Source organism: Oncorhynchus tshawytscha, linkage group LG33 (assembly GCF_018296145.1).
Source record: "Oncorhynchus tshawytscha isolate Ot180627B linkage group LG33, Otsh_v2.0, whole genome shotgun sequence".
Lineage (NCBI taxonomy): Eukaryota > Metazoa > Chordata > Actinopteri > Salmoniformes > Salmonidae > Oncorhynchus > Oncorhynchus tshawytscha.
This window is the reverse complement of record NC_056461.1, coordinates 28,682,984-28,706,867: the sequence shown is the minus strand read 5'-3', so window position 1 is coordinate 28,706,867 and position 23,884 is coordinate 28,682,984. Positions and strand designations below refer to the sequence as shown.

Below are 23,884 nucleotides of genomic sequence, written 5' to 3'. Positions count from 1 at the left end.
CTCCCAGACCTAAGCCATCAAAACGGCTCAGACACAATATCGTCTTTCTTACTCCCAGACCTAAGCCATTAAAACGGCTCAGACACAATATCGTCTTTCTTACTCCCAGACCTAAGCCATCAAAACGGCTCAAACACAACATCGTCTTTCTTACTCCCAGACCTAAGCCATCAAAACGGCTCAAACACAACATCGTCTTTCTTACTCCCAGACCTAAGCCATCAAAACGGCTCAGACACAATATCGTCTTTCTTACTCCCAGACATAAGCCATCAAAACGGCTCAGACACAATATCGTCTTTCTTACTCCCAGACCTAAGCCATCAAAACGGCTCAGACACAATATCGTCTTTCTTACTCCCAGACCTAAGCCATCAAAACGGCTCAGACACAATATCGTCTTTCTTACTCCCAGACCTAAGCCATCAAAACGGCTCAGACACAATATCGTCTTTCTTACTCCCAGACCTAAGCCATCAAAACGGCTCAGACACAATATCGTCTTTCTTACTCCCAGACCTAAGCCATCAAAACGGCTCAGACACAATATCGTCTTTCTTACTCACAGACCTAAGCCATCAAAACGGCTTTCTTACTCCCAGACCTAAGCCATCAAAACGGCTCAAACACAATAGTCTTTCTTACACCCAGACCTAAGCCATCAAAACGGCTCAAACACAATATCATCTTTCTTACTCCCAGACCTAAGCCATCAAAACGGCTCAAACACAACATCGTCTTTCTTACTCACAGACCTAAGCCATCAAAACGGCTCAAACACAATATCGTCTTTCTTACTCCCAGACCTAAGCCATCAAAACGGCTCAAACACAATATCGTCTTTCTTTCTCCCAGACCTAAGCCATCAAAACGGCTCAAACACAATATCGTCTTTCTTACTCCCAGACCTAAGCCATCAAAACGGCTCAGACACAATATCGTCTTTCTTACTCCCAGACCTAAGCCATCAAAACGGCTCAAACACAATATCGTCTGCACACAGCACAAAAAGCTCTCATTTTAATAAATAACAATGTTGAAAGTTTGTTGCTTTAAAACAATGTAATTAAACATTTAAAACTCGGTTACGTAAGGAAAGCCTACTTGGTTGGTAAAAGCAATTATGGTAATGGAGGACCTGAAATACAATACTCGAGCTCTTTACCTCTCAGCATTAAATATTCCATGCCAGTAGCAGAAGCACTAGTTATGAGAGGGAGGGGGGAGTGTATGACTTACATCTGCAGCTGATAACCTGGAATTATGTATGTGGCATAAGGGACAGCAGTCATGTCTCTTTCTACAGTATATCATATGCACATAATTGATAACTTGTCTAGGTTATATCCTGCTAGAATAAACTAGATTGAAGGGGTTTATGGCTTACGAAGTTTAAAAGACCCTCAATGCTACAACAATAGTCCGTCCTATGATCCATGGCCAAGTCCAAGTGCATACCAGAGAAGGGCGAGAGGGACAGAGGAATAGAAAAGCCCCGTTGATGAGCCAAACAAACTCTCAGGTCACTCAGCTCAAATCCTGCAGGGCTAAGAGCCATTTCACCCACATGGACCAGTGGACCACACACACAAAAGCACGTTAGAAAAGTATATTTATAGGAGAGGGCAACAAAGCACACATGCACGTGCACACACACACACACACATTGTATAACAGCGAGAAAGAGCGGTGTCGCTACACATGGTGTCCTACAAGCCGAGCCCATGAAATGTCACAATGGTGGTTGGAAACAGAGCCAGAGTGACCGATTCTAACCAATCGCTCTTTAAATATAGCCTTCTGCCACGGTCCAGTGGCTGCTCTCAGACGGATGACTTGTCATCTGATGGATACAAATAGTGTTTCATCATTAAGGGAGCATTCCTCTGCTCATCATGGGAAAGTTTCACCCGTGCCGGCCGCGGTGAGCCTGTGCTGACATTATTGCCCAGACGGCACCATTAAGGAGGCCCTGAGGTCATCCCATTCCTTAGTCGGTCTTCTTTCCTATAGAACTGGTGTAATTTGGGGGTCGGAATACAATGCACATTTGTATCCTATTTCTCCCAGACCTTCAATACACGTCTTCCAACATACAGTATGTCAGGTAGAGCAGATCAGATTGTCAGGTAGACATACTGTATACAGTATATAACTCACACACTTTGTTTGTATTGCATATTTGAAATATTTACCTGAGTACCTTACCACCCCACTAAATGTAATAGTAAAAGGATGCAATAAAGGGATAAACAGATTCATTACAGATTCATTTTAGACATTTTATTTTGGATACCAAATTAACAAAATAGTAAAAACATGCTTTTTAACCAGATTTTCAAAACCTTTAAATTGGAATTTAGAGAAATATAATCTCTATTGTTCTCTGTAAAATGTTGATTGTATGAATCTGAAACTTGTTGAGTTATTGAATAACTTATGCAACTAATTCATTATGTTGTTAGATGTTTAAATAAACACTTTACCTATCTTTATTTGGGCAAAATAACAGGCGTTTCAGTATCATGTGTCAATCTTTGAGATAAATAGGGGTATCTAGATGGAAATCATTTGTTTTGTTATAGACATTGCCATTGAGGGCTTCCACCATTTAAAAGTAGTCAACTAGGTGGGGATTCCTAGGGGTTGGAAATTATCAGCCAATGATCAGAGAGCATTATCTTCTACAAAGTGGGTTGCCTGTGGTCAGAGAGGAAGAGGCAAAGTGAGAGGTTTTACTCCTCCCATAATCCCATAATTTTGTATGGAGGTCAAATTTGGTTAACAAACAATATAATTGCTTATTTGCTACGTGATGCTTATCTGATTGAATATAAGTTTCAAAATGGTTAGGTTGTTACGAATGCAATGATATAAGTGGATGCGTGTGACATTTTGGCAATTTACGCAAAAATTACTTTATTTCAGACTTGTGCCTGTTGTCAGAGTCCGAGAGATAGGTTGAGGACTCATCATGGATATACAACAAGTTTTAGCATAGACATTGCCATTGAAAGCTTCCACCATTTTAAAGTAGTCAACTCGGTGGGGATTCCTATGAGTTGGGAGAAATCAGCCAATGAAGAATAAGAAAATGGAATACTTTAAAATAGGGGTTGGAACCAGTTTAGGGAACAGAACCGAAAACCAGAAAATAACTACATTTTTAGAGGAACAGAATCAGAACCACAAACTAAAGTTATATATATACTCTTCCGGAACAGAACCATTATTTTAAAAGCATGGAAACTGGTTAATAATGTTATTTTATGTCCCAGGCATTTTTTCCAGTCCCACAAAAAATGCAACAAAGCGCCAAGGCAAAGCCCTCACTCTGTCACGCAGAAACGTATTCTTGTGTCTGCCTACCTGCCAGCTGAAAATCTTTGCCTGTGTGTGTGTAGGCAACCCACCCCTCCCCCTGAAGCATAGTCTAGTAGCCTACTGACGTTACAAGCATGATTCAGAAATTAGGGGGAAAGATTTTTTATTCGAGAAGAATGGATTAACCTTTCAATGCTAGTTAAGGATACTATAGACACCACGTTTCATATTGGATTTAATAGCTACTAAAAGGTGAGATGTGTTTTTATTTTAATTCTGGTGGCGCTATGCATACACAAGCTTATTAGCTAGCTAAACTCAGGACCCTGTCTTTCAAAGATAATTCGTAAAAATCCAAATAACTTTACAGATCTTCATTGTAAAGTGTTTAAACACTGTTTCCCATGCTTGTTCAATGAACCATAAACAATTAATGAACATGTGGAACGGTCGTTAAGACACTAACAGCTTACAGACGGTTGGCAATTAAGGTCACAGTTATGAAAATCTAGGACACTAAAGAGGCCTTTCTACTGACTCTGAAAAACACCAAAAGAAATATGCCCAGGGTCGCAGCTCATCTGCATGAACGTGCCTTAGGCATGCTGCAAGGAGGCATGACGACTGCAGATATGGCCAGGGCAATAAATTGCAATGTCCATACTGTGAGACGCCTAAGACAGCGCTACAGGGAGACAGGACGGACAGCTGATCATGCTCACAGTGGCAGACCACGTGTAACAACACCTGCACAGGATCGGTACATCCGAACATCACACCTGCGGGACAGGTGCAAGATGGCAACAACAACTGCCCGAGTTACACCAGGAATGCACAATCCCTCCATCAGTGCTCAGACTGTCCGCAAAAGGCTGAGAGGCTGGACTGAGGGCTTGTAGGCCTGTTGTAACGCAGGTCCTCACCAGACATCACCGGCAACAACGTCGCCTATGGGCACAAACCCACCGTCGCTGGACCAGACAGGACTGGCAAAAAGGGCTCTTCACTGACGAGTCGCGGTTTTGTCTCACCATTGGTGATGGTCGGGTTTGTGTTTATCTTCGAAGGAATGAGTGTTACACTGAGGCCTGTACCTTGGAGCAGGATCGATTTGGAGGTGGATGTCTTCCCTGTAGCGTTGAGATTGTTGCCTGCAATGACAACAAGCTCAGTCCGATGATGCTGTGACACACTGCCCCAGACCTTGATACACTGCCCCAGACCATGACACACTGCCCCAGACCATGACACACTGCCCCGGACCCTCCACCTCCAAATCGATCCTGCTCCAAGGTACAGGCCTCGGTGTAATGCTCATTCCTTCGAAGATAAACATGAATCCGAGACAAAAACGCGATTCATCTGGGGCAGTGTCTCGCAACATCATTGGACTGAGCTTGTTGTCATTGCAGGCAATCTCAACGCTATGCGTTACAGGGAAGACATCCTCCTCCCTCATGTGGTACCCTTCCTGCAGGCTCATCCTGATATGACCCTCCAGCATGACAATGCCACCAGCCATACTGCTCTTTCTGTGCGTGATTTCCTGTAAGACATGAATGTCAGTGTTCTGCCATAGCCAGCGAAGAGACCGGATCTCAATCCCATTGAGCACGTCTGGGACCTGTTGGATCAGAGGGTGAGGGCTAGGGCCATTCCCCTCAGAAATGTCCGGGAACTTGAAGGTGCCTTGGTGGAAGAGTGGGGTAACATCTCACAGCAAGAACTGGCAAATCTGGTGCAGTCCATGAGGAGGAGATGCACTGCAGTACTTAATGCAGCTGGTGGCCACACCAGATATTGACTGTTACTTTTGATTTTGACCCCCCTTTGTTCAGGGACACATTATTCCATTTCTGTTAGTCACATGTCTGTGGAACTTGTTCAGTTTATGTCTCAGTTGTTGAGTCTTGTTATGTTCATTCAAATATTTACACATGTTAAGTTTGCTGAAAATAAACACAGTTGACAGTGAGAGGACATTTCTTTTTTTTGCTGAGTATAGCTAGCTAGTTGGTTCAACGTTAAGCCAGCTCTGAAGTTCAAAGATACAGAACTGGTCCTCCGTAGGTATAATTATGTGTGCCTAATTCATATAAGATGCCCAGAGCTTCAAGGCAAGCCGCCTCCTCCACTCTCTCTTGCTCTCTCGTCTGTCCAATTGCATGTAAATAGCTTGCCCCCTCCAAAGCAAGCTGCTCTATTGGAAGTAATTTAATGTGGAGCTAAATGTTTTTAATAAAAAATATTTTGGAGGTTTAAAACAGAACAGAAAGGAATTATATAAACTAATAATTTTGATTCCAACTCCTGCTTTAAAATGTAGATAGCCTCAATGGTACTGCCCATGCTGTCACAGATGCTATAATGGCACAGATACAAATATGAGTCCTCTATCTATCTCTGTGGCCTGTTGTTCACACATGTATCTGCCCTCTTATTGGCTAGAATGGTCCCACCTGATCTTGCCTCCTCCCATCTGCGTTCCATCTCTAAGGACATATATTTACATTGTTAGAGCAGTCACTCAAATATCTTGTCAATATAATAGATCATCTTTGCTATGGTTTGTAAACCAAGGAGTAAGTTCATGTCCAGGAGCCAAGATTTATACCAGAACATTGGTCCCAAGATCCAGGCCCATGAGACCATGACAAGTTAAACACTGAATTTGTGGTCTTGAGTGGTCTCAAGATCAAGACCACTAGATAAAGAGGCCACAGGCCCTTTCTTCAATTGTAAGAAACTCAAATAGAGTAAAGTAGAGCACAGTACAGTAGAGTACCGTACAGTACGAGTACAATAAATTAGGGCACAATGTAGTGGAGCACACTACACTACAGTAGGTTACAGTATAGTAAAGCACAGTACAGTAGAATACTGTAGTTGGGTACAGTAGAGTACAGTACAGTATAACACACTACAGTAGAATACCGTAGGGTACAGTACAGTACAGTATAGCACATTATAGATGTCAATATGTTTTGGCCAAATACAATACTCGACACCTTTTCCTGAAGTGTGCACTTGTCCACTACACACATGGTGGTCTTCTGTAGATCAGTTGGTAGAGCATGCAACTTTAAATTGGAGACAGCACAGGCACTTCATTGAGGCTGTCACAGAATCCATCATCTCTATGGTGTCAATTGTTTCAGATGTAACCATTTCATTTTGGACAATTTTGGCTTCTTTTTGGACTTTAAAGAATCCCTCTAGCTAACATATGGCTTGTTATCTTTAATTTGGACAGATGTACAGGGCATTCAGAAAGTATTCAGACCCCTTGACTTTTTCTACATTTTGATACGTTACAGCTTTATTCTAAAATTGATTAAATGATTTTTCTTCTCATCAATCTACACACAATCCCTCATAATGACAAAGCAAAAACGTTTTTTTGTCAATTATAAAATATAAAACAAATACCTTACTTACATAAATATTCAGACCCTTTGCTATGAGACTCAAAATTGAGCTGAGGTGCATCCTGTTTCCATTGATCATCCCTGAAATGCTTCTACAACTTGATTGAAGTCCACCTGTGGTAAATTCAATTGATTGGACATGATTCAGAAAGGCACACACCTGTCTATATAAGGTCCCACAGTTGACAGTGCATGTCAGAGCAAAAACCAAGCCATGAGGTCGAAAGAATTGTTGTACAGCTCTGAGACAGGATTGTGTCGAGGTGCAGATCTGGGGAAGGGTACCAACAAATGCCTGCAGCATTGAAAGTCCCCAAGAACACAGTGGCCTCCATCATTTCGAAATGGAAGAAGTTTGGAACCACCAAGACTCTTCCTAGAGCTGGCCACCCGGCCAAACTAAGCAATTGGGGGAGAAGGGCCTTGGTCAGGGAGGTGACCAAGAACCAGATGGTCACTCTGGCAGAGCTCCAGACTTCCTTTGTGGGGATGGGAGGATCTTCCAGAAGAAAAGGCCATCTCTGCAGCACTCCACCAATCAGGCCTTTATGGAGTGGCCAGACAGAAACCCCCCCTCAGTAAAAGGCACATGACAGCCCGCTTGGAATTTGCCAAAAGGCAGTGGGGACTCTCAGACCATGAGAAACAAGATTCTCTGGTCCAATGAAACCAAGATTCAACTCTTGGCACCTCCCTACGGTGAAGCATGGTAGTGGCAGCATCATGCTGTGGGGATGTTTTTCAGCGGTAGGGACTGGGAGACTAGTCAGGCTTGAGGGAAAGATGAACAGAGCAAAGTCCAGAGAGATCCTTGATGAAAACCTGCTCCAGAGCACTCAGAACGTCAGACTGGGGCGAAGGTTCACCTTCCAACAGAACAACGACCCTAAGCACACAGCCAAGACAACGCTGGAGTGGATTTAAGTTTATGAATGTACTTGAGTGACCCAGCCAGAGCCCAGACTTCAACCTGATCGAACATCTCTGGAGAGACCTGAAAATAGCTGTGCAGTGACGCTCCCCATCCAACCTGACAGAGCTTGAGAGGATCTGCAGAGAAGAATGGGAGAAACTCTCCAAATACAGGTGTGCCAAGCTTGTAGTGTCATACCCAAGAAGACTTGAGGCTGTAATCACTGCCAAAGGTGCTTCAACAAATTACTGAGTAAAGGGTCTGAATACTTATGTAAATGTGTTTTTTTTATACATTTGCAAAAAAATGGGTATTGTGTGTCAATTGTTGAGGAAATAAAAATGCTTAAATCAATTTTAGAATAAGGCTGTAACGTAACAGAATGTGGAAAAAGTCCAGGGGTCTCAATACTTTCCGAATGCAGTGTTTATACCAGCAAACATATTTGAGTCCTAAAATCATACTTTACATATTTTTTGATATACAGAAGTCGGAAGTTGAAGTCGGAAGTTACATAACCTTAGGTTGGAGTCATTAAAAATCGTTTTTCAACCACTCCACAGATTTCTTGTTAACAAACTATAGTTTTGGCAAGTCAGTTAGGATATCTTTGTGCATGACACTAGTAATTTTTCCAAAAACATTTTACAGACAGATTATTTCACTGTATCACAATTCCAGTGGGTCAGAAGTTTACATACACTATGTTGACTGTGCTTTTAAACAGCTTGAAAATTCCAGAAAATGATGTCATGGCTTTAGAAGCTTCTGATAGGCTAATTGACATCATTTGAATCAATTGGAGGTGTACCCCTGGATGTATTTCAAGGCCGACCTTCAAACTCAGTGCCTCTTTGCTTGACATCATGGGAAAATCAAAAGAAATCTGCCAAATATTATAGACCTCCACAAGTCTGGTTCATCCTTGGGAGCAATTTTCAAATGCCTGAAGGTACCACATTCATCTGTACAAACAATAGTACGCAAGTATAAACACCATGGGACCAGACAGCCGTCATACCGCTCAGGAAGGAGACGCGTTCTGTCTCCTAGAGATGAACGTACTTTGATGCAAAACGTTCAAATCAATCCCAGAACAACACCAAAGGACCTTGTGTGAAGATGCTGGAGGGAACAGGTACAAAAGTATCTATATCCACAGTAAAACGAGTCCAATATCGACATAACCTGAAAGGCCACTCAGCAAGGAAGAAGCCACTGCTCCAAAACCGCCATAAAAAAGCCAGACTACCGTTTGCTACTGCACATGGGGACAAAGATCGTACTTTTTGGAGAAATGTCCTCTGGTCTGATGAAACAACAATATAACTTGTTGGCCATAATGACCATCGTTATGTTTGGAGGAAAAATGGGGATGCTTGCAAGCCGAAGAACACCATCCCAACTGTGAAGCACGGGGGTGGCAGCATCATGTTGTGGGGGTACTTTACTGCAGGAGGGACTGGTGCACTTCACAAAATAGATGGCATCATGAGGAAGAAAAATTATGTGGATATATTGAAGCAACATCTCAAGACATCAGTCGGGAAGTTAAAGCTTGGTCGCAAATGGGTCTTCCAAATGGACAATGACCCCAAGCATATTTCCAAGTTGTGACCAAAATGGCTTAAGGACAACAAAGTCAAGCTATTGGAGTGGCCATCACAAAGCCCTGACTTCAATTTTTTTTCTGTAGAACATTTGTGGGCAGAACTGAAAAAGCGTGTGCGAGCAAGGAGGCCTACAAACCTGACTCAGTTACACCAGTTATGTCAGGAGGAATGGGCCAAAATTCACCCAATTTACTGTGGGAAGCTTGTGGAAGGCTAGCCGAAACGTTTGACCCACGTTAAACAATTTAAAGGCAATGCTACCAAATACTAATTGAGTCAGAATGTAAACTTCTGACCCACTGGGAATGTGATGAAAGAAATAAAATCTGAAATAAATCATTCTCTGTACTATTATTCTGACACATTCTTAAAATAAAGTGGTGATCCTAACTGACCTAAGAGAGGGATTTTTTAGTAGGATTAAATGTCAGGAATTGTGAAAAACTGAGTTTAAATGCATTTGGCTAAGGTGTATGTAAACTTCCAACTTCAACTGTATTAGATATTTGGTAGTGACCCCTCTTAAAAATCCATTAAGATTCAACCAATTTGCTCATTTATTTTCTAAAAATATTTGCAGACTGACTACTCACCATGTGGCCATAGTGGAGAGGGTTGCAATCCCATCTCCTGGTGATGTGTAGTGTTGTGGCTTAAGGTACATTCATTCTGCTGTCTTTTAAAGTGTGTGCTTCGGTAGTGACATCAAAAGTGGGGACAGCATTTTTCAGAGAAATCAATAAATCAAATGAAATAAACTAAATGAATAATTAGATCAGTATCTTTCAGTGAAATCATAGATAAACTCAAGATGTTCTATTGAAATAAGTGGTTAAAAAAAATCACTGATTGCTTTATTTTCAAAAATGAAGTTTAGGAGTCACGGATTGGGACAGCCACCTCTCAATAGAAATAGGTGTATAAACACTGACTATGAACTATATTTATTTAACAATATGTTTGTTATTGCCTTGGATAGAGCTAGAACATATCATGGTGTAAATACATGTTCTAAGTTTGGAGACTTAACTGTTTTTTAAATGTTTTTTGGGGGGGATGGGACAGCAATATACACCACTTACGTATAATAATAATAATAATTAGGTGGGTGCTTATATTTGTCCAATTTCACACATGTACAACTGTGTATTAGTACATGTGTGAATTGGAAAGGTGTTTTTTGCATATCCCAACTCCCCCTGAGACACCCTCAGAGATTGAGGTCATGGCCAGTGTCCGCCATTATCAACAGCGACCCTGGAGCAATTAGGGTTAAGTGCCTTGCTCAAGGGCAAATCAACGAGCAACCTTTCGATTAATGTCGCAACACTCTAACTGCTCGGATACCTGCCACTCCTATAGGAGTTCAAGCAGCCTGGGTTGGTTACTGGTTTCAGAATGCTCAATATAACTAATGGAGTCCAGCTCAATATTTAATCTGTGTAATGTGGAGATAGGAACATATATCTTGTAACTGAGACAAACAAATCGCTCAATCTCATTAGGGAATTAGGTTGAGAGGTTCAGCCCAATAAGGAATGAATGCAATGGTTTATTTATGATATCAAAGTGAGGCACTAAGAGGCCACTTTGCTGAGTAAATCTCAAGCTGTAGGTTACATTTTCAGTGCATCTGAAATCAAGTGATTGTTTGATATTATAGTTTTTCTAAGTGTAGAATTCAATTGAAATTAAAAAATATGCACCACTATCTGAAAAGAGAATATCATAAGTAAATCTCTCTTTGTTTGGATTGCTCTAGCTGGAGACATGTTTCTCATATAAATGATATAACATCTATGTTTCAGGTGTACCTGTGGATGTATTTCAAGGCCTACCTTCAAACTCAGTGCCTCTTTGCTTGACATCATGGGAAAATCAAAAGAGTTCAGCCAAGACCTCAGACATTTTTTGTTGTTGACCTCTACAAATCTGGTTCATCCTTGGGAGCAATTTTCAAATGCCTGAAGGTACCACATTCATCTGTACAAACAATAGTACGCAAGTATAAACACCATGGGACCACGCAGCCATCATAACGCTCAGGAAGGAGACACGTTCTGTCTCCTAGAGATGAATGTACTTTGGTGCGAAAAGTGCAAATCAATCCCAGAACAACAACAAAGGACCTTGTGAAGATGCTGGAGGAAACAGGTGCAAAAGTATCTATATCCACAGTAAAACGAGTCCTATATCGACATAACCTGAAAGGCCGCTTAGCAAGGAAGAAGCCACTGCTCCAAAACCACCATTAAAAAAAGCCAGACTATGGTTTGCCACTGCACATGGGGACAAAGATCGTACTTGTTGGAGAAATGTCATCTGGTCTGATGAAGCAAAAATAGAACTGTTTGGCCATAATGACCATTTGTTATGTTTGGAGGAAAAAGGGGGAGGCTTGCAAGCCAAGGAACACTATCCCAACCGTGAAGCACGGGGGTGGCAGCATCATGTTGTGGGGATGCTTTGCTGCAGGAGGGACTGGTGCACTTCACAAAATAGATGGCATCATGAGGATGGAAAATTATGAGGAAATATTGAGGCAACATCTCAAGACATCAGTCAGGAAGTTATAGCTTGGTCGCAAATGGGTCTTCCAAATGGAAAATGACCCCAAGCATACTTCCAAAGTTGTGACAACAAAGTCCAATACCTTGGAGTGGTATTGGAGTGGCCATCACAAAGCCCTGACCTCAATCCTATAGAATTGTGGGCAGAACTGATAAAGCTTGTGCGAGCAAGGAGGCCTACAAACCTGACTCAGTTACACCAGCTCTGTCAGGAGGAATGGGCCAAAATTCATCAAATTTATTGTGGGAAGCTTGTGGAAGGCTACCCGAAACGTTTGACCCAAGTTAAACAATTTAAAGGCAATGCTACCAAATGCTAATTGAGTGTATGTAAACTTCTGACCCACTGGGAATGTGATGAAAGAAATAAAAGCTGAAATAAATAATTCTCTCAACTATTATTCTGACATTTCACATTCTTAAAATGAAGTGGTGATTCTAACTGACTTAAGAGAGGGAATTTTTACTAGGATTAAATGTCAGGAATGGTGAAAAACTTAGTTTAAGTGTATTTGACTAAGGTGTATGTAAACTTCTGACTTCAACTGTATCTGTGTCCTTGAAAGCCTGTTTGTTCAGTGAAAGCATTGAGGTCACCAGCCAGCAATGGCTATCTGACTCCAGTCTGACGTCTCAGGTTGAAGACAGATTTCACTGTGAGAAACGCATAGCATCTCCTGCAGTAACACAGTGGTGTCTCTAATACACACACAGGACACACACAGACACACACTAAGCTAGGCAAGGCTGACTTTAGTCACGACAGATTGACAGCTGGGACTAAACCTATTATTATGACAACCAATTGAAGGAAGGGTAGATTTCTGTGATTACATAAAACTGTACATGGCTACTGTATTGGCCTTTACACAAAAGCCTCTTGGCAAATAAACATTAACTCAAGGAGAAACCAAAGTCACATTTCAAAGTGTCCCTCACAGTCCTTTTTAAAGTAATCAAACATCTTAGAGAGGGCAAACGACATGCTTAGAGCATTTCTCTTGATAATATGAAACCTTAATAGTGACAGTGACAAATCTAAATCAGAGTACAAATCCAGCTTCCAAGCTGAGCTAAGTTCACACACCACCCTAGTCGGCTGCCTGCCACCAGAGGAAACAAAGGACACAATTATTATAGATTACTAGCTGTCAGCAAAAGACATATGACATCTGTATCATACCTTGAACAGATTGTATTACCTGAAATAGCATATCCTACAACATTTGTCGATGCTTGCTGACGTTTAAATCCAGAATAGTGGATAGAAAAACATAGCATGGCTTCTAATTGCATAGAGAAGTCTGGAGGGTCTCTGAACCTTGAAACATCACACTGAGAAGACTGAGAGAAATCCTTTTACTGTACCATGTCACCAATCCTTGCTATCATGTACAATGTGTGTCCCCTAAGCCTGCCTGTGACAGTCTGTGTCCAGGAGATGTCCTCTGACTGACCTTGGGACATTTCAGACACTGAAAACAAAAGGGGTGTCCATGTACTGTCAAAGCAGCCCAGAAAGGTGTGTAAGTCAACTCTTTCCAGCTTATACAGTTGGGACAAGTAGATGACTTTCAAGAAGCTAGTGTAGAGTGTGGGCACCTCTCTTCAGTCTGAACTATGCATCTATATTTGACAGACAACTGTGAGTACAGATGGATGCGCATGCATAATCTATCTCACTGAGGATGGAAAATAGCCCATACAAAGAGCAGGATAGGGTGCAAGCTCTGCGCTAGAGCGATATACCAATACTACCACTACTGATACAGCTGCAAGCAGCAATAAAAGAGCCATTGAGTGGGGCCACAACCTGGGTGACGAAGGATAGTGTTGAGTAATAATATAGCTTCAAACAGTAGATATGGAATTTAAGTGAGAATCACTAGCCAAGGTTAGAATTGCGATATCGAGTCATATACCAGTCTGAATAAGACTGAAGGATATGAAAATCGAATAACTGAATGTAAACTACATGTATCAATCTGATGTTTCTAATATAAACAAACATATTTGCAACCCATTTTACTTTGAAAATAATATCACTGAGCCAAAACAACCCTCAGCATATTTGTGCTTTTTCCAAAATCACAATAGTCATTCACAATACTGCCTTCCCTTTGATGTTGTCCGGAAAATGGTTTGATTCATGAAATCTCAAATTGGTGTCTAGAAATACAAAGGGCTGACAACTAGGTAAGAACCATGGAAATCATCCATCTTGGAAGTTTACACTTCACACTATAGAGAACCATTTCTGAGAAAATGTAAATGGTTTTGTGATGAATCAAAATATGGTAATGATCAATAAATGTTTCTATCATCCCATGCAGAAAAGAAAGCTTTACAGTAGGCCATTTGAAAGGTAGACATGTTTTACTGTTGAGCAATTTCAATGATTGATATCCCTCGGAGGGCTTTAAAATCCTAATTATAAACTGGTTGGTTCGAGCCCTGAATGCTGATTGGCTGACAGCCGTGGTATATCAGACAGTATACCACGGGTATGACAAAATATTTATTTTACTGCTCTAAATAAGTTGGTAACCAGTTTATAATAGCAATAAGGCACCTAGAGTGTTTGTGGTATATGCGTTGTGTGTAAGAACAGCCCTTAGCCGTGGTATATTGTCCATATACCACACCTCCTCAGGCATTATTGCTTAAATATACATTTAGGCTAATGGATAAAGGCAATTAGCCTAGTGGGATTCGAACTCGCAACCTACCAGTTACTAGCCCAACACTTTAACCGCTAGGCTACCTCCCGCCCAATGCAGCCTCAGCAAGGTTATAGAAAATGCCTGGCATTGGCAAATACATTTCTTCTCTGGTCAATTTCATTCACGTAGAGCAACGTAATGGATTCCTGACCAGACTATACCTCTTGATGAGGAACACCATTGAGGGCGCACCATTTAATTATTTTTTTTACAACATGGTTCTACAACAAAGACGTATGTGCTGAATTGCAGGAAGAAAACTCATAAGTGATGCAACAATGCTCTGACGCAAGGTCATAAAATGTAGTTTTGTCCAAGTGCTGGAACTATTCAATGAAGCTGACAATCCAGACCAGTTAACCGCTGGAGGTTTGGAAGATGCAGGACACAATCTTGAGATGCAAGTGCCAGCCACTATCATAGTAAAATATTGATATGTCTAAGAGTGACATTCTATAAGAGCAAAATAAAAATGTATTATTTGTTTATAAAGTCTTCAATGACAAGAAAAATATAAACAATGGAGCAATAGTGTTTTGGTTATGATAAGGTAAGACACTTTTCCTGACCTCATGAAGGTGTTTATAAATCCTATACTTCAAGAGCTATAATTTAGTACTTTAAATCACCAGAAGTCTTAAAGCTTTACAGTTTAAGTTTTCAAGGTCTGGGTCAAGATGTCAGTCAAATGATTTCATGCCATAATTAGATAATGCCACCCGTTAAAGAGGAAATGTAGGCCTACTTAATCTGGAAATAATCCACTTCATTTCAGAGTAATTGCACTCATTGAAGTCACTGAAGGCACTGCACTAAACCTGTATATAAGACCTGTATATAAGACCTGTATATAATTGTATTTTCATGTTTCTTTCACGTTTCACATGTTTTCATCCCATCTATATTACTACCTTTATTGTGCATTGTTGGGAAAGAGCTCGCAAATTAAGCATTTTACTTTACTGTTTTACACCTGCTGTATCCTGTGCATGTGACAGTAAAACTTGAAACTTAAGTCGGTTGAGCACATCAATGTCTTGAATAGAATTATTCTGCAAACTCGCACCATACTAACAGGCAATGACAGCACTGTGCACTTAAATAGCAAATGTGTAATAACACGTATGGCACTATTATAACCATAGTTAATGTCTGGGGATGTGAATGACAGTGACATGATAAATAACCATGTTACCTGAATCTCCCTTGCGTGGTATATGATAACCAGACCAAGAAGAATGATTGTAGAAAGGCTTATCAGGCATTTTAGAGCTAATGAATACAAGGATTCCTGCAAAAAAAGAAAAATAGCAATAGTAATACAACAACACTTACAACAAACAGTAGTAATCTTTTTTTAAAAGAAAACAAAAGAAGCTATATTAGTAAACCCTGTCTAAATGCTCTTAACGCTTGGGATACCATGTGCCACTATGTCAATGGAGCATGTAAACCTACATGGACTAAGTGATTGAGAGCCTATCCAGCCATGTAAAGTATAGCTGATTGCATGGTTTACGGAATACATCTTCAGTTTTCACTGTCTAAATATTTGATTCGTAAATAAAAACAAGGCGACTATACTACTACTGGTTTAATGCACTTTAAAATCAAACTTTCTGTTTTTCCTGGTCCACTCAACATGCCAGTGAATTAATTTGCCCGACCTAGATAACACTGCACAGTACCGGGATTGAGTTGAAAACGTACCTTTCCATATGCTCCCCATGAGAGTTCAGTCTCTATAACCATAACAACGATCCCAAACATCCCAAAGATCAAAGCATAGTCGCTGAGGCGCTTCCTTTTCTCAAACAAGGCCCTTCTATGTCCAAGCTTTTGCCCAATGTTCTGGTTCTTCTTTTTACCCGATTTACTGCCACTGTTGTTACATCCACCCCCTCCGTCTCCCGATGCGTAAGGCATCAGGGTGGTCGAATTGTTCTCCGGTTTAGATGCTAGGGTGTCCGATGCATCTGCGGTGGAAATTGGTTGTAAAGGCTGGGACTCTGAATCAAACTCGTGTAGGTTTCTGCGGGACGAGCTCAAGTTGCTCAGCGGCCGCATTACGCCGCCGTTGTATCTGCAGCTGCTCATGGCTATTTCGTTATACGAGTTACTCTCTTTGTGGCTGCTGCTCGGGCTGCCCCGCGGCCGATTGTGGCAGTGCTGATGGTGGTGATGTCTGGGTGAACTACCATGACTGGAGGGCTTAAACTCACAGACGCTAAAATGACAACCTTGTCTCGAAGACGTTACGGATGGCGTCCGTAAAGTTCCTTGAGTGTTCGCCGACGTCCCGCGAAAAACGAGGCTTTTTCTTGCACCACAGGTACAGTTCTTGCAGGTGCAGCATTGGTTGCGCTGCTTAGTGGAGCGTCCCTCTGGTCCGCAGTAGTGCTGGTACTTACAGTGATGCTGGATCTGCTGCTCTTGAAAGAAATCGTTCTTCAACTGCAATGGGGTTTCCATGTCAGTGCTGCTGTTTAAAGCAGCAGTCGAGTACCACCATGCACCCGCCGAAGGGCGTTGTGGTGGATAAACGAGGACAGCTACAGAGCGATTAGACCCATTTCGGCTCCTGTAGAATGTCAGCGATGCCTCGGATTGGATAGACAGGACCAACACAACAGTCTTGACGTCACTGAAAAGGTTGCAACATCTTTTCGAATATTCACACAAGGAAAGTAGCATGTCAGTAGAGGAAAAACGATCTTACAAGTGAGACTGCTCATGATGAGGAATAACATCATTGAGGGTGAAATATAAGGTTATTTCATAGGCTCCTAAACTAAGCCTACTGCTATGCATGTACATTGGATCTATCACCGATGTTCACACGGATGTTCACTATAATATAACAGTGGGGTAGCCTACCATACACTAAAACAAATGTGCTAAACAACACATATCGTATATTGTTTGGTGTACACAATGTCTATGTGGGTGCCAATAAAAAATATCAACTTGGATTACATTGTAAATGCACATATATCCATTGCTTTCGTGAAATTAACATGTTAAGCCTTATGAAGATGTTAGCTTGAAATTGTTTTTCCATCATCCAATATTCTTCTGGTTAAAATGCCTTTTATCAGCATGCACTATTTTAGGCTGGTATTGAAGGTAAGAGATAATAATCATGAAAACAAGTGTTGTGCATTTTATGTAGCCTAGCCTATTGACACAGATAAGTCACCAGAGGATTTTGGCGGTGTGGGTTTGAATGGGCTCTTTGGCTCCAAACTGACTACCGCAGTCGAAAGCACTATAAAGATGTTGATGGTAAACACCATAGGAACCATGAATGGCCCATGCCAATGTCTGTGTTTTTGCTAATGAACAGCTAAATTGTGTTAGTGTCTCTCTCATTATCTACAAAAAAAAATCTGCTGCACTTGGACACATTTGAGAACCAAAAAAATATAGCCCCACTCCTGGGATAGGATAGGCACACTCGATTCCGACAGGAACCCTCTATTGGAGATACTATATGGTCAGAATAGAACACATGCTATGGTATCACTCAAAACCATTGTCTATTGTTTTCATTCGGTAGCAGGCAGCCTATGCGTTGCGGATGAGCCGATTGATCCACTCAAGATGTTGGAGGTGGATATTAAATTCACACGGTATGTGCTTGTTCATCTTGGTTACAATTATTGGTCAGAGACCATGTGACTTGGAATCCAGCCAGACTGCGGGTAGCCGTCTGAAACCTCAGACTGATGTGATCGCTGGTGGCGGAGTTATTAATGGAGTGGAGGAGTTATGTCACCCTGAGGAAATATAGGTAACTGTTCCATATCGAGCATCTGGGGAGCCATAAAGCAAAACCTGAACATAATCATCCACAAGTCTCGGGTGCCGCTGTAACCACAAAGTAGATTTGAAACATCCAAAATCTTTCTCTCAAACTAGGCCTAATATTTTAAAATCTGAATTAGAATCCTGCATGTTCTGGTTGAGATATACTATTTAAATAATTGTAGAGCTCAATATACAGTAGACTACGTGGTTAATAAAACTACAGTCCCCTCTCTAATTATGAAGGGATCTCCAGGTTAGAACAATTAACCTATGCACCAGTGACTCCAAACCTTGAAATGAGGGGAGCTGTCCACGGTCCTGAAGAAGAGTGACCAACGTCTGTCACCTGCAGACTGTGTTGCCCCTTTAAATCCTTTCTTTCTTTTTTACACGAGATCGCAATGCGCACTTGTCTCTGATTGGCTGGTCTGACTGCCCACGTGTCGTTTTCGGAATTCGTCAGAAACAAAGTTGCTAGCTAGCTATTTTAGGCAATGAAACGTTACAAAGGGTTGTAAATATGTTTATGTAATCGGTAAAGAGGACGCCCGATGGCAATAATGTAGGTAGCTATTTTACGAGTATAGGTCAGAGGTAGAATCATTCACGTTGCAGAACGCATCTTACATGCATGAATTAGCGTCGTTAGCAACATCTATCTCTATACACGGAATGCAAGATAGCTAGCTAGCTAATAAGCGTCAATCGAAAAACAGAATAACGTTTAATATCCTCTCTTGTGAAGGACCGATTAGCTAGATTGCTATTCTTGCCGACAGCGAACGGTCATTGTAGGCCGGGTTGTTTGATTTCACGATGATGCTTGTTAGGTCGAACACACATTTTTAACACTCGACTGCAGCTACCGTGGTCAATTGTTGTGAGCTCATTTTGAGTAGGATAATACTGTAGCAGCTAGCAGAATCAAATCATATTACAACGATGAATCAAAGAAGATTTATCAACCATAACACAGACTCAGTGAATGAAGATCTCACGGGGCAACAAACACATGGTAATAGACATGACCCTTGCTTACATAGACCACACACTTATCCCCACATGTTCGATTTCCTGTTGGCAAAGGTGGTCCCTGTAGTGCCTGATACCAGACCCAGTATTGACACTGGAATGTAAACCAAGACATGTTTGGACATTTTTTACCCATATAGAAACCCCAACCAAGACTAACTATCAAAATAAGGCCTTTTCGACAAGTAGTCAACATGCCCATCCAGCTCCCACAGTAGGCACTTTTGTGTTGATTCTTTTTGCTTTTACATTTTTCACTTGCAGATACTGTTGTCCCGGAGACCCCAGAGCTCAAGCGTCCCCCAGGGCCCGGCTCAGTGAGAGGCATGGAAAGCGTGGTACTAGACTCTGATTCAGATGAGGAGATATCAGGGTCTTCCATGATGTTGTCGGGGAAGTAAGTTAGTTGCTACCAAACTCATCTAAATAATGTGAATCAGACTACACCACTCTAGGTTTATACAGGGTCGAGGAAAGCATGTGTATTAGCATATATCATCAAGATTCTACTAAAGTTAACCTGCCACAGGTCACATGGCTCCATCCTTACCTGCACCAGGCCTTCAACACAAGGCATGTACAAGTGATTGGAGGGATTTGTCACACCTGTGACATACTAATAGGCAGGTGGATGTACTGGTGCCATACACACATTTTCTACTGCTTGAGCTCCTTTGAGAGACCTATTTCAGTCCAAGTCAATTACTGGACATACACACACTAATCAAAATTGTGAGGATTTATTTTTTTATGATTCAAGACTCCTGCTTTTAATTTTTTTTTTATAAAGGAGTCTGGAAAAGGAACCAGTTATGGGTTCTGTTATCATACTGTCAGATGAGGAGGGAGAGGAGATGAAAACTACTCCACAGAGAAATGGCAGCCAGCTCCCCAAAAACATATCAGGAAGTCAAGGTAAGGGTTCATTAATCCTATCCCTGGCCTTAATACTTTCTGTTGCACAATTACATGCACAGTGATGCAATCTATAGTATTGAATGGAATGGAATCTGCTGTTTCATGTTCTGTAGCCTGCTCTGTGACATGGAGGTCAATGAGTCAGTGAAACGTTAGCCCATTCAAAGAGGCCAACTACCTTTAGCGCCTATTGATGATAGTATCTTCTGGCCGAGGGAGTTTTGTGAAGAGCCCCGACACTTGCTCTAAATATTAACACGCATCGCTTGCGGGTACAGTTTTGGAAACCATAAGGTCCAATTACTACACAGCTTTTTACAGGGTTAGGGTTTCCACATGGCCGTAATTCCATGTTGCAGAGCTTGTTTACAGAAAACAGAAGGAAGACAGTCAACTACTTGTGTTAATTAGCTATCTCTGAACACCTGTGTGTTACAGAAGGACGTCAGAAACGTGTTGTAACTGTGTTAAAACTGTGTACAGTAAGTGTGTATTTTCCATTTGTGAAATTACTTTGCTGGTCTATGAAAGTAGAGGGGCTGTATGTTTCTAGAACTGTACCACTGAGAATCAATTCACTTTTTAGATGGTTATTTTGGATGCCAGAGCCAGTTTACCTCTGAATATAACATACGGTCCATGGATGTTAAAGGAGTAGGCTTTAACAGTACATTCTTGGGTTAGAGAAACATGCAAAGTACATTTAACTGAGACTTCTATTCCCAGCAGCACAAACTAGATCCAGTGTGGTGGTGTTCACGCTGTGTTAATATGCCCCCTTAATGTCCTGCTTTAGACCCAGACCGGAAGAGGAGACTAGAGGTGTGTGACAGCTCCCAGCAGAGTGGGGCATCAAACTCCAGCAAGAAACCAGCCCTTGAGGAGGATTCAGTGGTGAGTCCAGCTGTCTGCACTCCTATCGCTCCTCCAGCCTCCCTGACACCCCAAACCGGGGGTGCATATTCAGTTTACACCTGACATGTGAGATCTGTGTTGAGCTAGAGATTTACTCAAGCAATTTAGCAATAGTGCCACGCTCATGGGTTCAAGAGCTGCATGGCCCACCTGAGATCCTGACCTCCAGGTTATTACCCTGACCAAGATGATGTACTGCCACCCTGCTTGTTCGTGTATTATCTGTCTTTTCCAGTAGAGAGAGGGTAGGCTTGCATGAGGAGGAGCTCTCACTCTAATTGGTCTGCCTGCCTTGGGACTTCATGCGCCAGTGTGTTTCTGTCCCGCCAGACAGATGATTCTGAGGATGAGGGTCCAGAGCCCAGCTGGAAGAGCCAGGAGGACATGGTGAGGAAACTGCAGACTAAGTTTCCCCGTCTGGTCAAGGAGGTGAGGCTTCCATCAGCTGTAGAATCCCACTCTGCCAACAACAGGCCCTGTGTTCTCCCTCACTGCAGTTCCACAACACATTCATCAGTGCCTTAAATGTTTGGTAAATGTGAACTAATATTGTTTGAAATGAGTGGGAGTTAATAATTTCTTTTGACAAACGGTGTTTTGTTTACGACTATCTGTTTGTCTTATCCTGCATACACGCAGGAGCTTAGAGAAGTGCTTCTCGAGCATGATTGGCACTTTGAGGACACCCTAGAAGCACTGCGCATGTTTTCAGAGGAGGGTAAGAGTTTTGTGTTTCATGGTGTGTCTCTCTCTCTGTCTGCGTGTGTCTCTCTCTCTGTCTCGTGTGTTTCATGGTGTCTCTCTCTGTCTGCGTGTGTTTCATGGTGTCTCTCTCTCTCTCTCTCTGTCTGCGTGTGTTTCATGGTGTCTCTCTCTGTCTGCGTGTGTTTCATGGTGTCTCTCTCTCTCTCTCTCTGTCTGCGTGTGTTTCATGGTGTCTCTCTCTCTCTGTCTCGTGTGTTTCATGGTGTCTCTCTCTGTCTCGTGTGTTTCATGGTGTCTCTCTCTGTCTCTGTCTCGTGTGTTTCATGGTGTCTCTCTCTCTCTCTCTCTCTCTGTCTCGTGTGTTTCATGGTCTCTCTCTCTCTCTGTCTCGTGTGTTTCATGGTCTCTCTCTCTCTCTCTGTCTCGTGTGTTTCAAGGTCTCTCTCTCTCTCTGTCTCGTGTGTTTCAAGGTCTCTCTCTCTCTCTGTCTCGTGTGTTTCATGGTGTCTCTCTCTCTCTCTCTCTGTCTCGTGTGTTTCATGGTGTCTCTCTCTCTCTCTGTCTCGTGTGTTTCATGGTGTCTCTCTCTCTCTCTCTCTCTGTCTCGTGTGTTTCATGGTGTCTCTCTCTCTCTCTCTCTCTGTCTCGTGTGTTTCATGGTGTCTCTCTCTCTCTCTCTCTCTCTCTCTGTCTCGTGTGTTTCATGGTGTCTCTCTCTCTCTCTCTCTCTCTCTCTCGTCTCGTGTTTCATGGTGTCTCTCTCTCTCTCTCTCTCTCTCTCTCTGTCTCGTGTGTTTCATGGTGTCTCTCTCTCTCTCTCTCTCTCTCTCTGTCTCGTGTGTTTCATGGTGTCTCTCTCTCTCTCTCTCTCTCTGTCTCGTGTGTTTCATGGTGTCTCTCTCTCTCTCTCTCTCTCTGTCTCGTGTGTTTCATGGTGTCTCTCTCTCTGTCTCTCTCTCTCTCTGTCTCGTGTGTTTCATGGTGTCTCTCTCTCTCTCTGTCTCTCTCTCTCTCTGTCTCTCTGTGTGTTTCATGGTGTCTCTCTCTCTCTCTCTGTCTCGTGTGTTTCATGGTCTCTCTCTCTCTCTCTCTCTGTCTGCGTGTGTTTCATGGTGTCTCTCTCTCTCTCTCTCTCTCTCGTGTGTTTCATGGTGTCTCTCTCTCTCTGTCTCGTGTGTTTCATGGTGTCTCTCTCTCTCTCTGTCTCGTGTGTTTCATGGTGTCTCTCTCTCTCTCTCTGTCTCGTGTGTTTCATGGTGTCTCTCTCTCTCTCTCTGTCTCGTGTGTTTCATGGTGTCTCTCTCTCTCTCTCTCTGTCTCTCTCTCTCTGTCTCGTGTGTTTCATGGTGTCTCTCTCTCTCTCTCTGTCTCTCTCTCTCTCTGTCTGTCTCGTGTGTTTCATGGTGTCTCTCTCTGTCTGCGTGTGTTTCATGGTGTCTCTCTCTCTCTCTCTGTCTGCGTGTGTTTCATGGTGTCTCTCTCTCTGTCTGCGTGTGTTTCATGGTGTCTCTCTCTCTCTCTCTGTCTGCGTGTGTTTCATGGTGTCTCTCTCTCTGTCTCGTGTGTTTCATGGTGTCTCTCTCTGTCTCGTGTGTTTCATGGTGTCTCTCTCTCTGTCTCTGTCTCGTGTGTTTCATGGTGTCTCTCTCTCTCTCTCTCTCTCTGTCTCGTGTGTTTCATGGTCTCTCTCTCTCTCTGTCTCGTGTGTTTCATGGTCTCTCTCTCTCTCTGTCTCGTGTGTTTCATGGTCTCTCTCTCTCTCTCTGTCTCGTGTGTTTCATGGTCTCTCTCTCTCTCTGTCTCGTGTGTTTCAAGGTCTCTCTCTCTCTCTGTCTCGTGTGTTTCATGGTGTCTCTCTCTCTCTCTCTCTCTGTCTCGTGTGTTTCATGGTGTCTCTCTCTCTCTCTCTCTCTGTCTCGTGTGTTTCATGGTG

The 23,884-nt window shown here is 42.3% G+C and overlaps 2 protein-coding genes across 4 annotated transcripts in view; one reads left to right on the top strand and one right to left on the bottom strand.

Moving 5' to 3' along the window:
* The window catches only part of LOC112231081 (small conductance calcium-activated potassium channel protein 2-like), a 42,483-nt gene extending 25,305 nt beyond the window's left edge, over positions 1 to 17,178 (bottom strand). For both annotated transcript variants that reach the window (XM_024397614.2, XM_024397615.2), the window contains exons 1-2: positions 16,282 to 17,178; positions 15,767 to 15,862 (exon numbers count right to left, since the gene is read on the bottom strand). In XM_024397614.2, the coding sequence (XP_024253382.2) occupies positions 15,767 to 15,862; positions 16,282 to 17,043 (858 nt within the window). In that variant the 5' untranslated portion in view covers positions 17,044 to 17,178. The remainder of the gene's footprint in view (positions 1 to 15,766; positions 15,863 to 16,281) is intronic.
* Positions 17,179 to 18,813: 1,635 nt separating this feature from the next.
* The window catches only part of smarcad1b (SWI/SNF-related, matrix-associated actin-dependent regulator of chromatin, subfamily a, containing DEAD/H box 1 b), a 36,315-nt gene continuing 31,244 nt past the window's right edge, over positions 18,814 to 23,884 (top strand). The window contains exons 1-6 of one of the 2 annotated variants that reach the window (XM_024397612.1): positions 18,814 to 18,943; positions 19,678 to 19,810; positions 20,204 to 20,328; positions 21,128 to 21,225; positions 21,577 to 21,675; positions 21,886 to 21,964. In XM_024397612.1, coding sequence (XP_024253380.1) covers positions 19,740 to 19,810; positions 20,204 to 20,328; positions 21,128 to 21,225; positions 21,577 to 21,675; positions 21,886 to 21,964 — 472 coding nt within the window. In that variant the 5' untranslated portion in view covers positions 18,814 to 18,943; positions 19,678 to 19,739. Of the gene's footprint in view, positions 19,397 to 19,677; positions 19,811 to 20,203; positions 20,329 to 21,127; positions 21,226 to 21,576; positions 21,676 to 21,885; positions 21,965 to 23,884 lie in introns of both variants that reach the window. The other variant, XM_024397611.1, reaches the window with a different exon arrangement.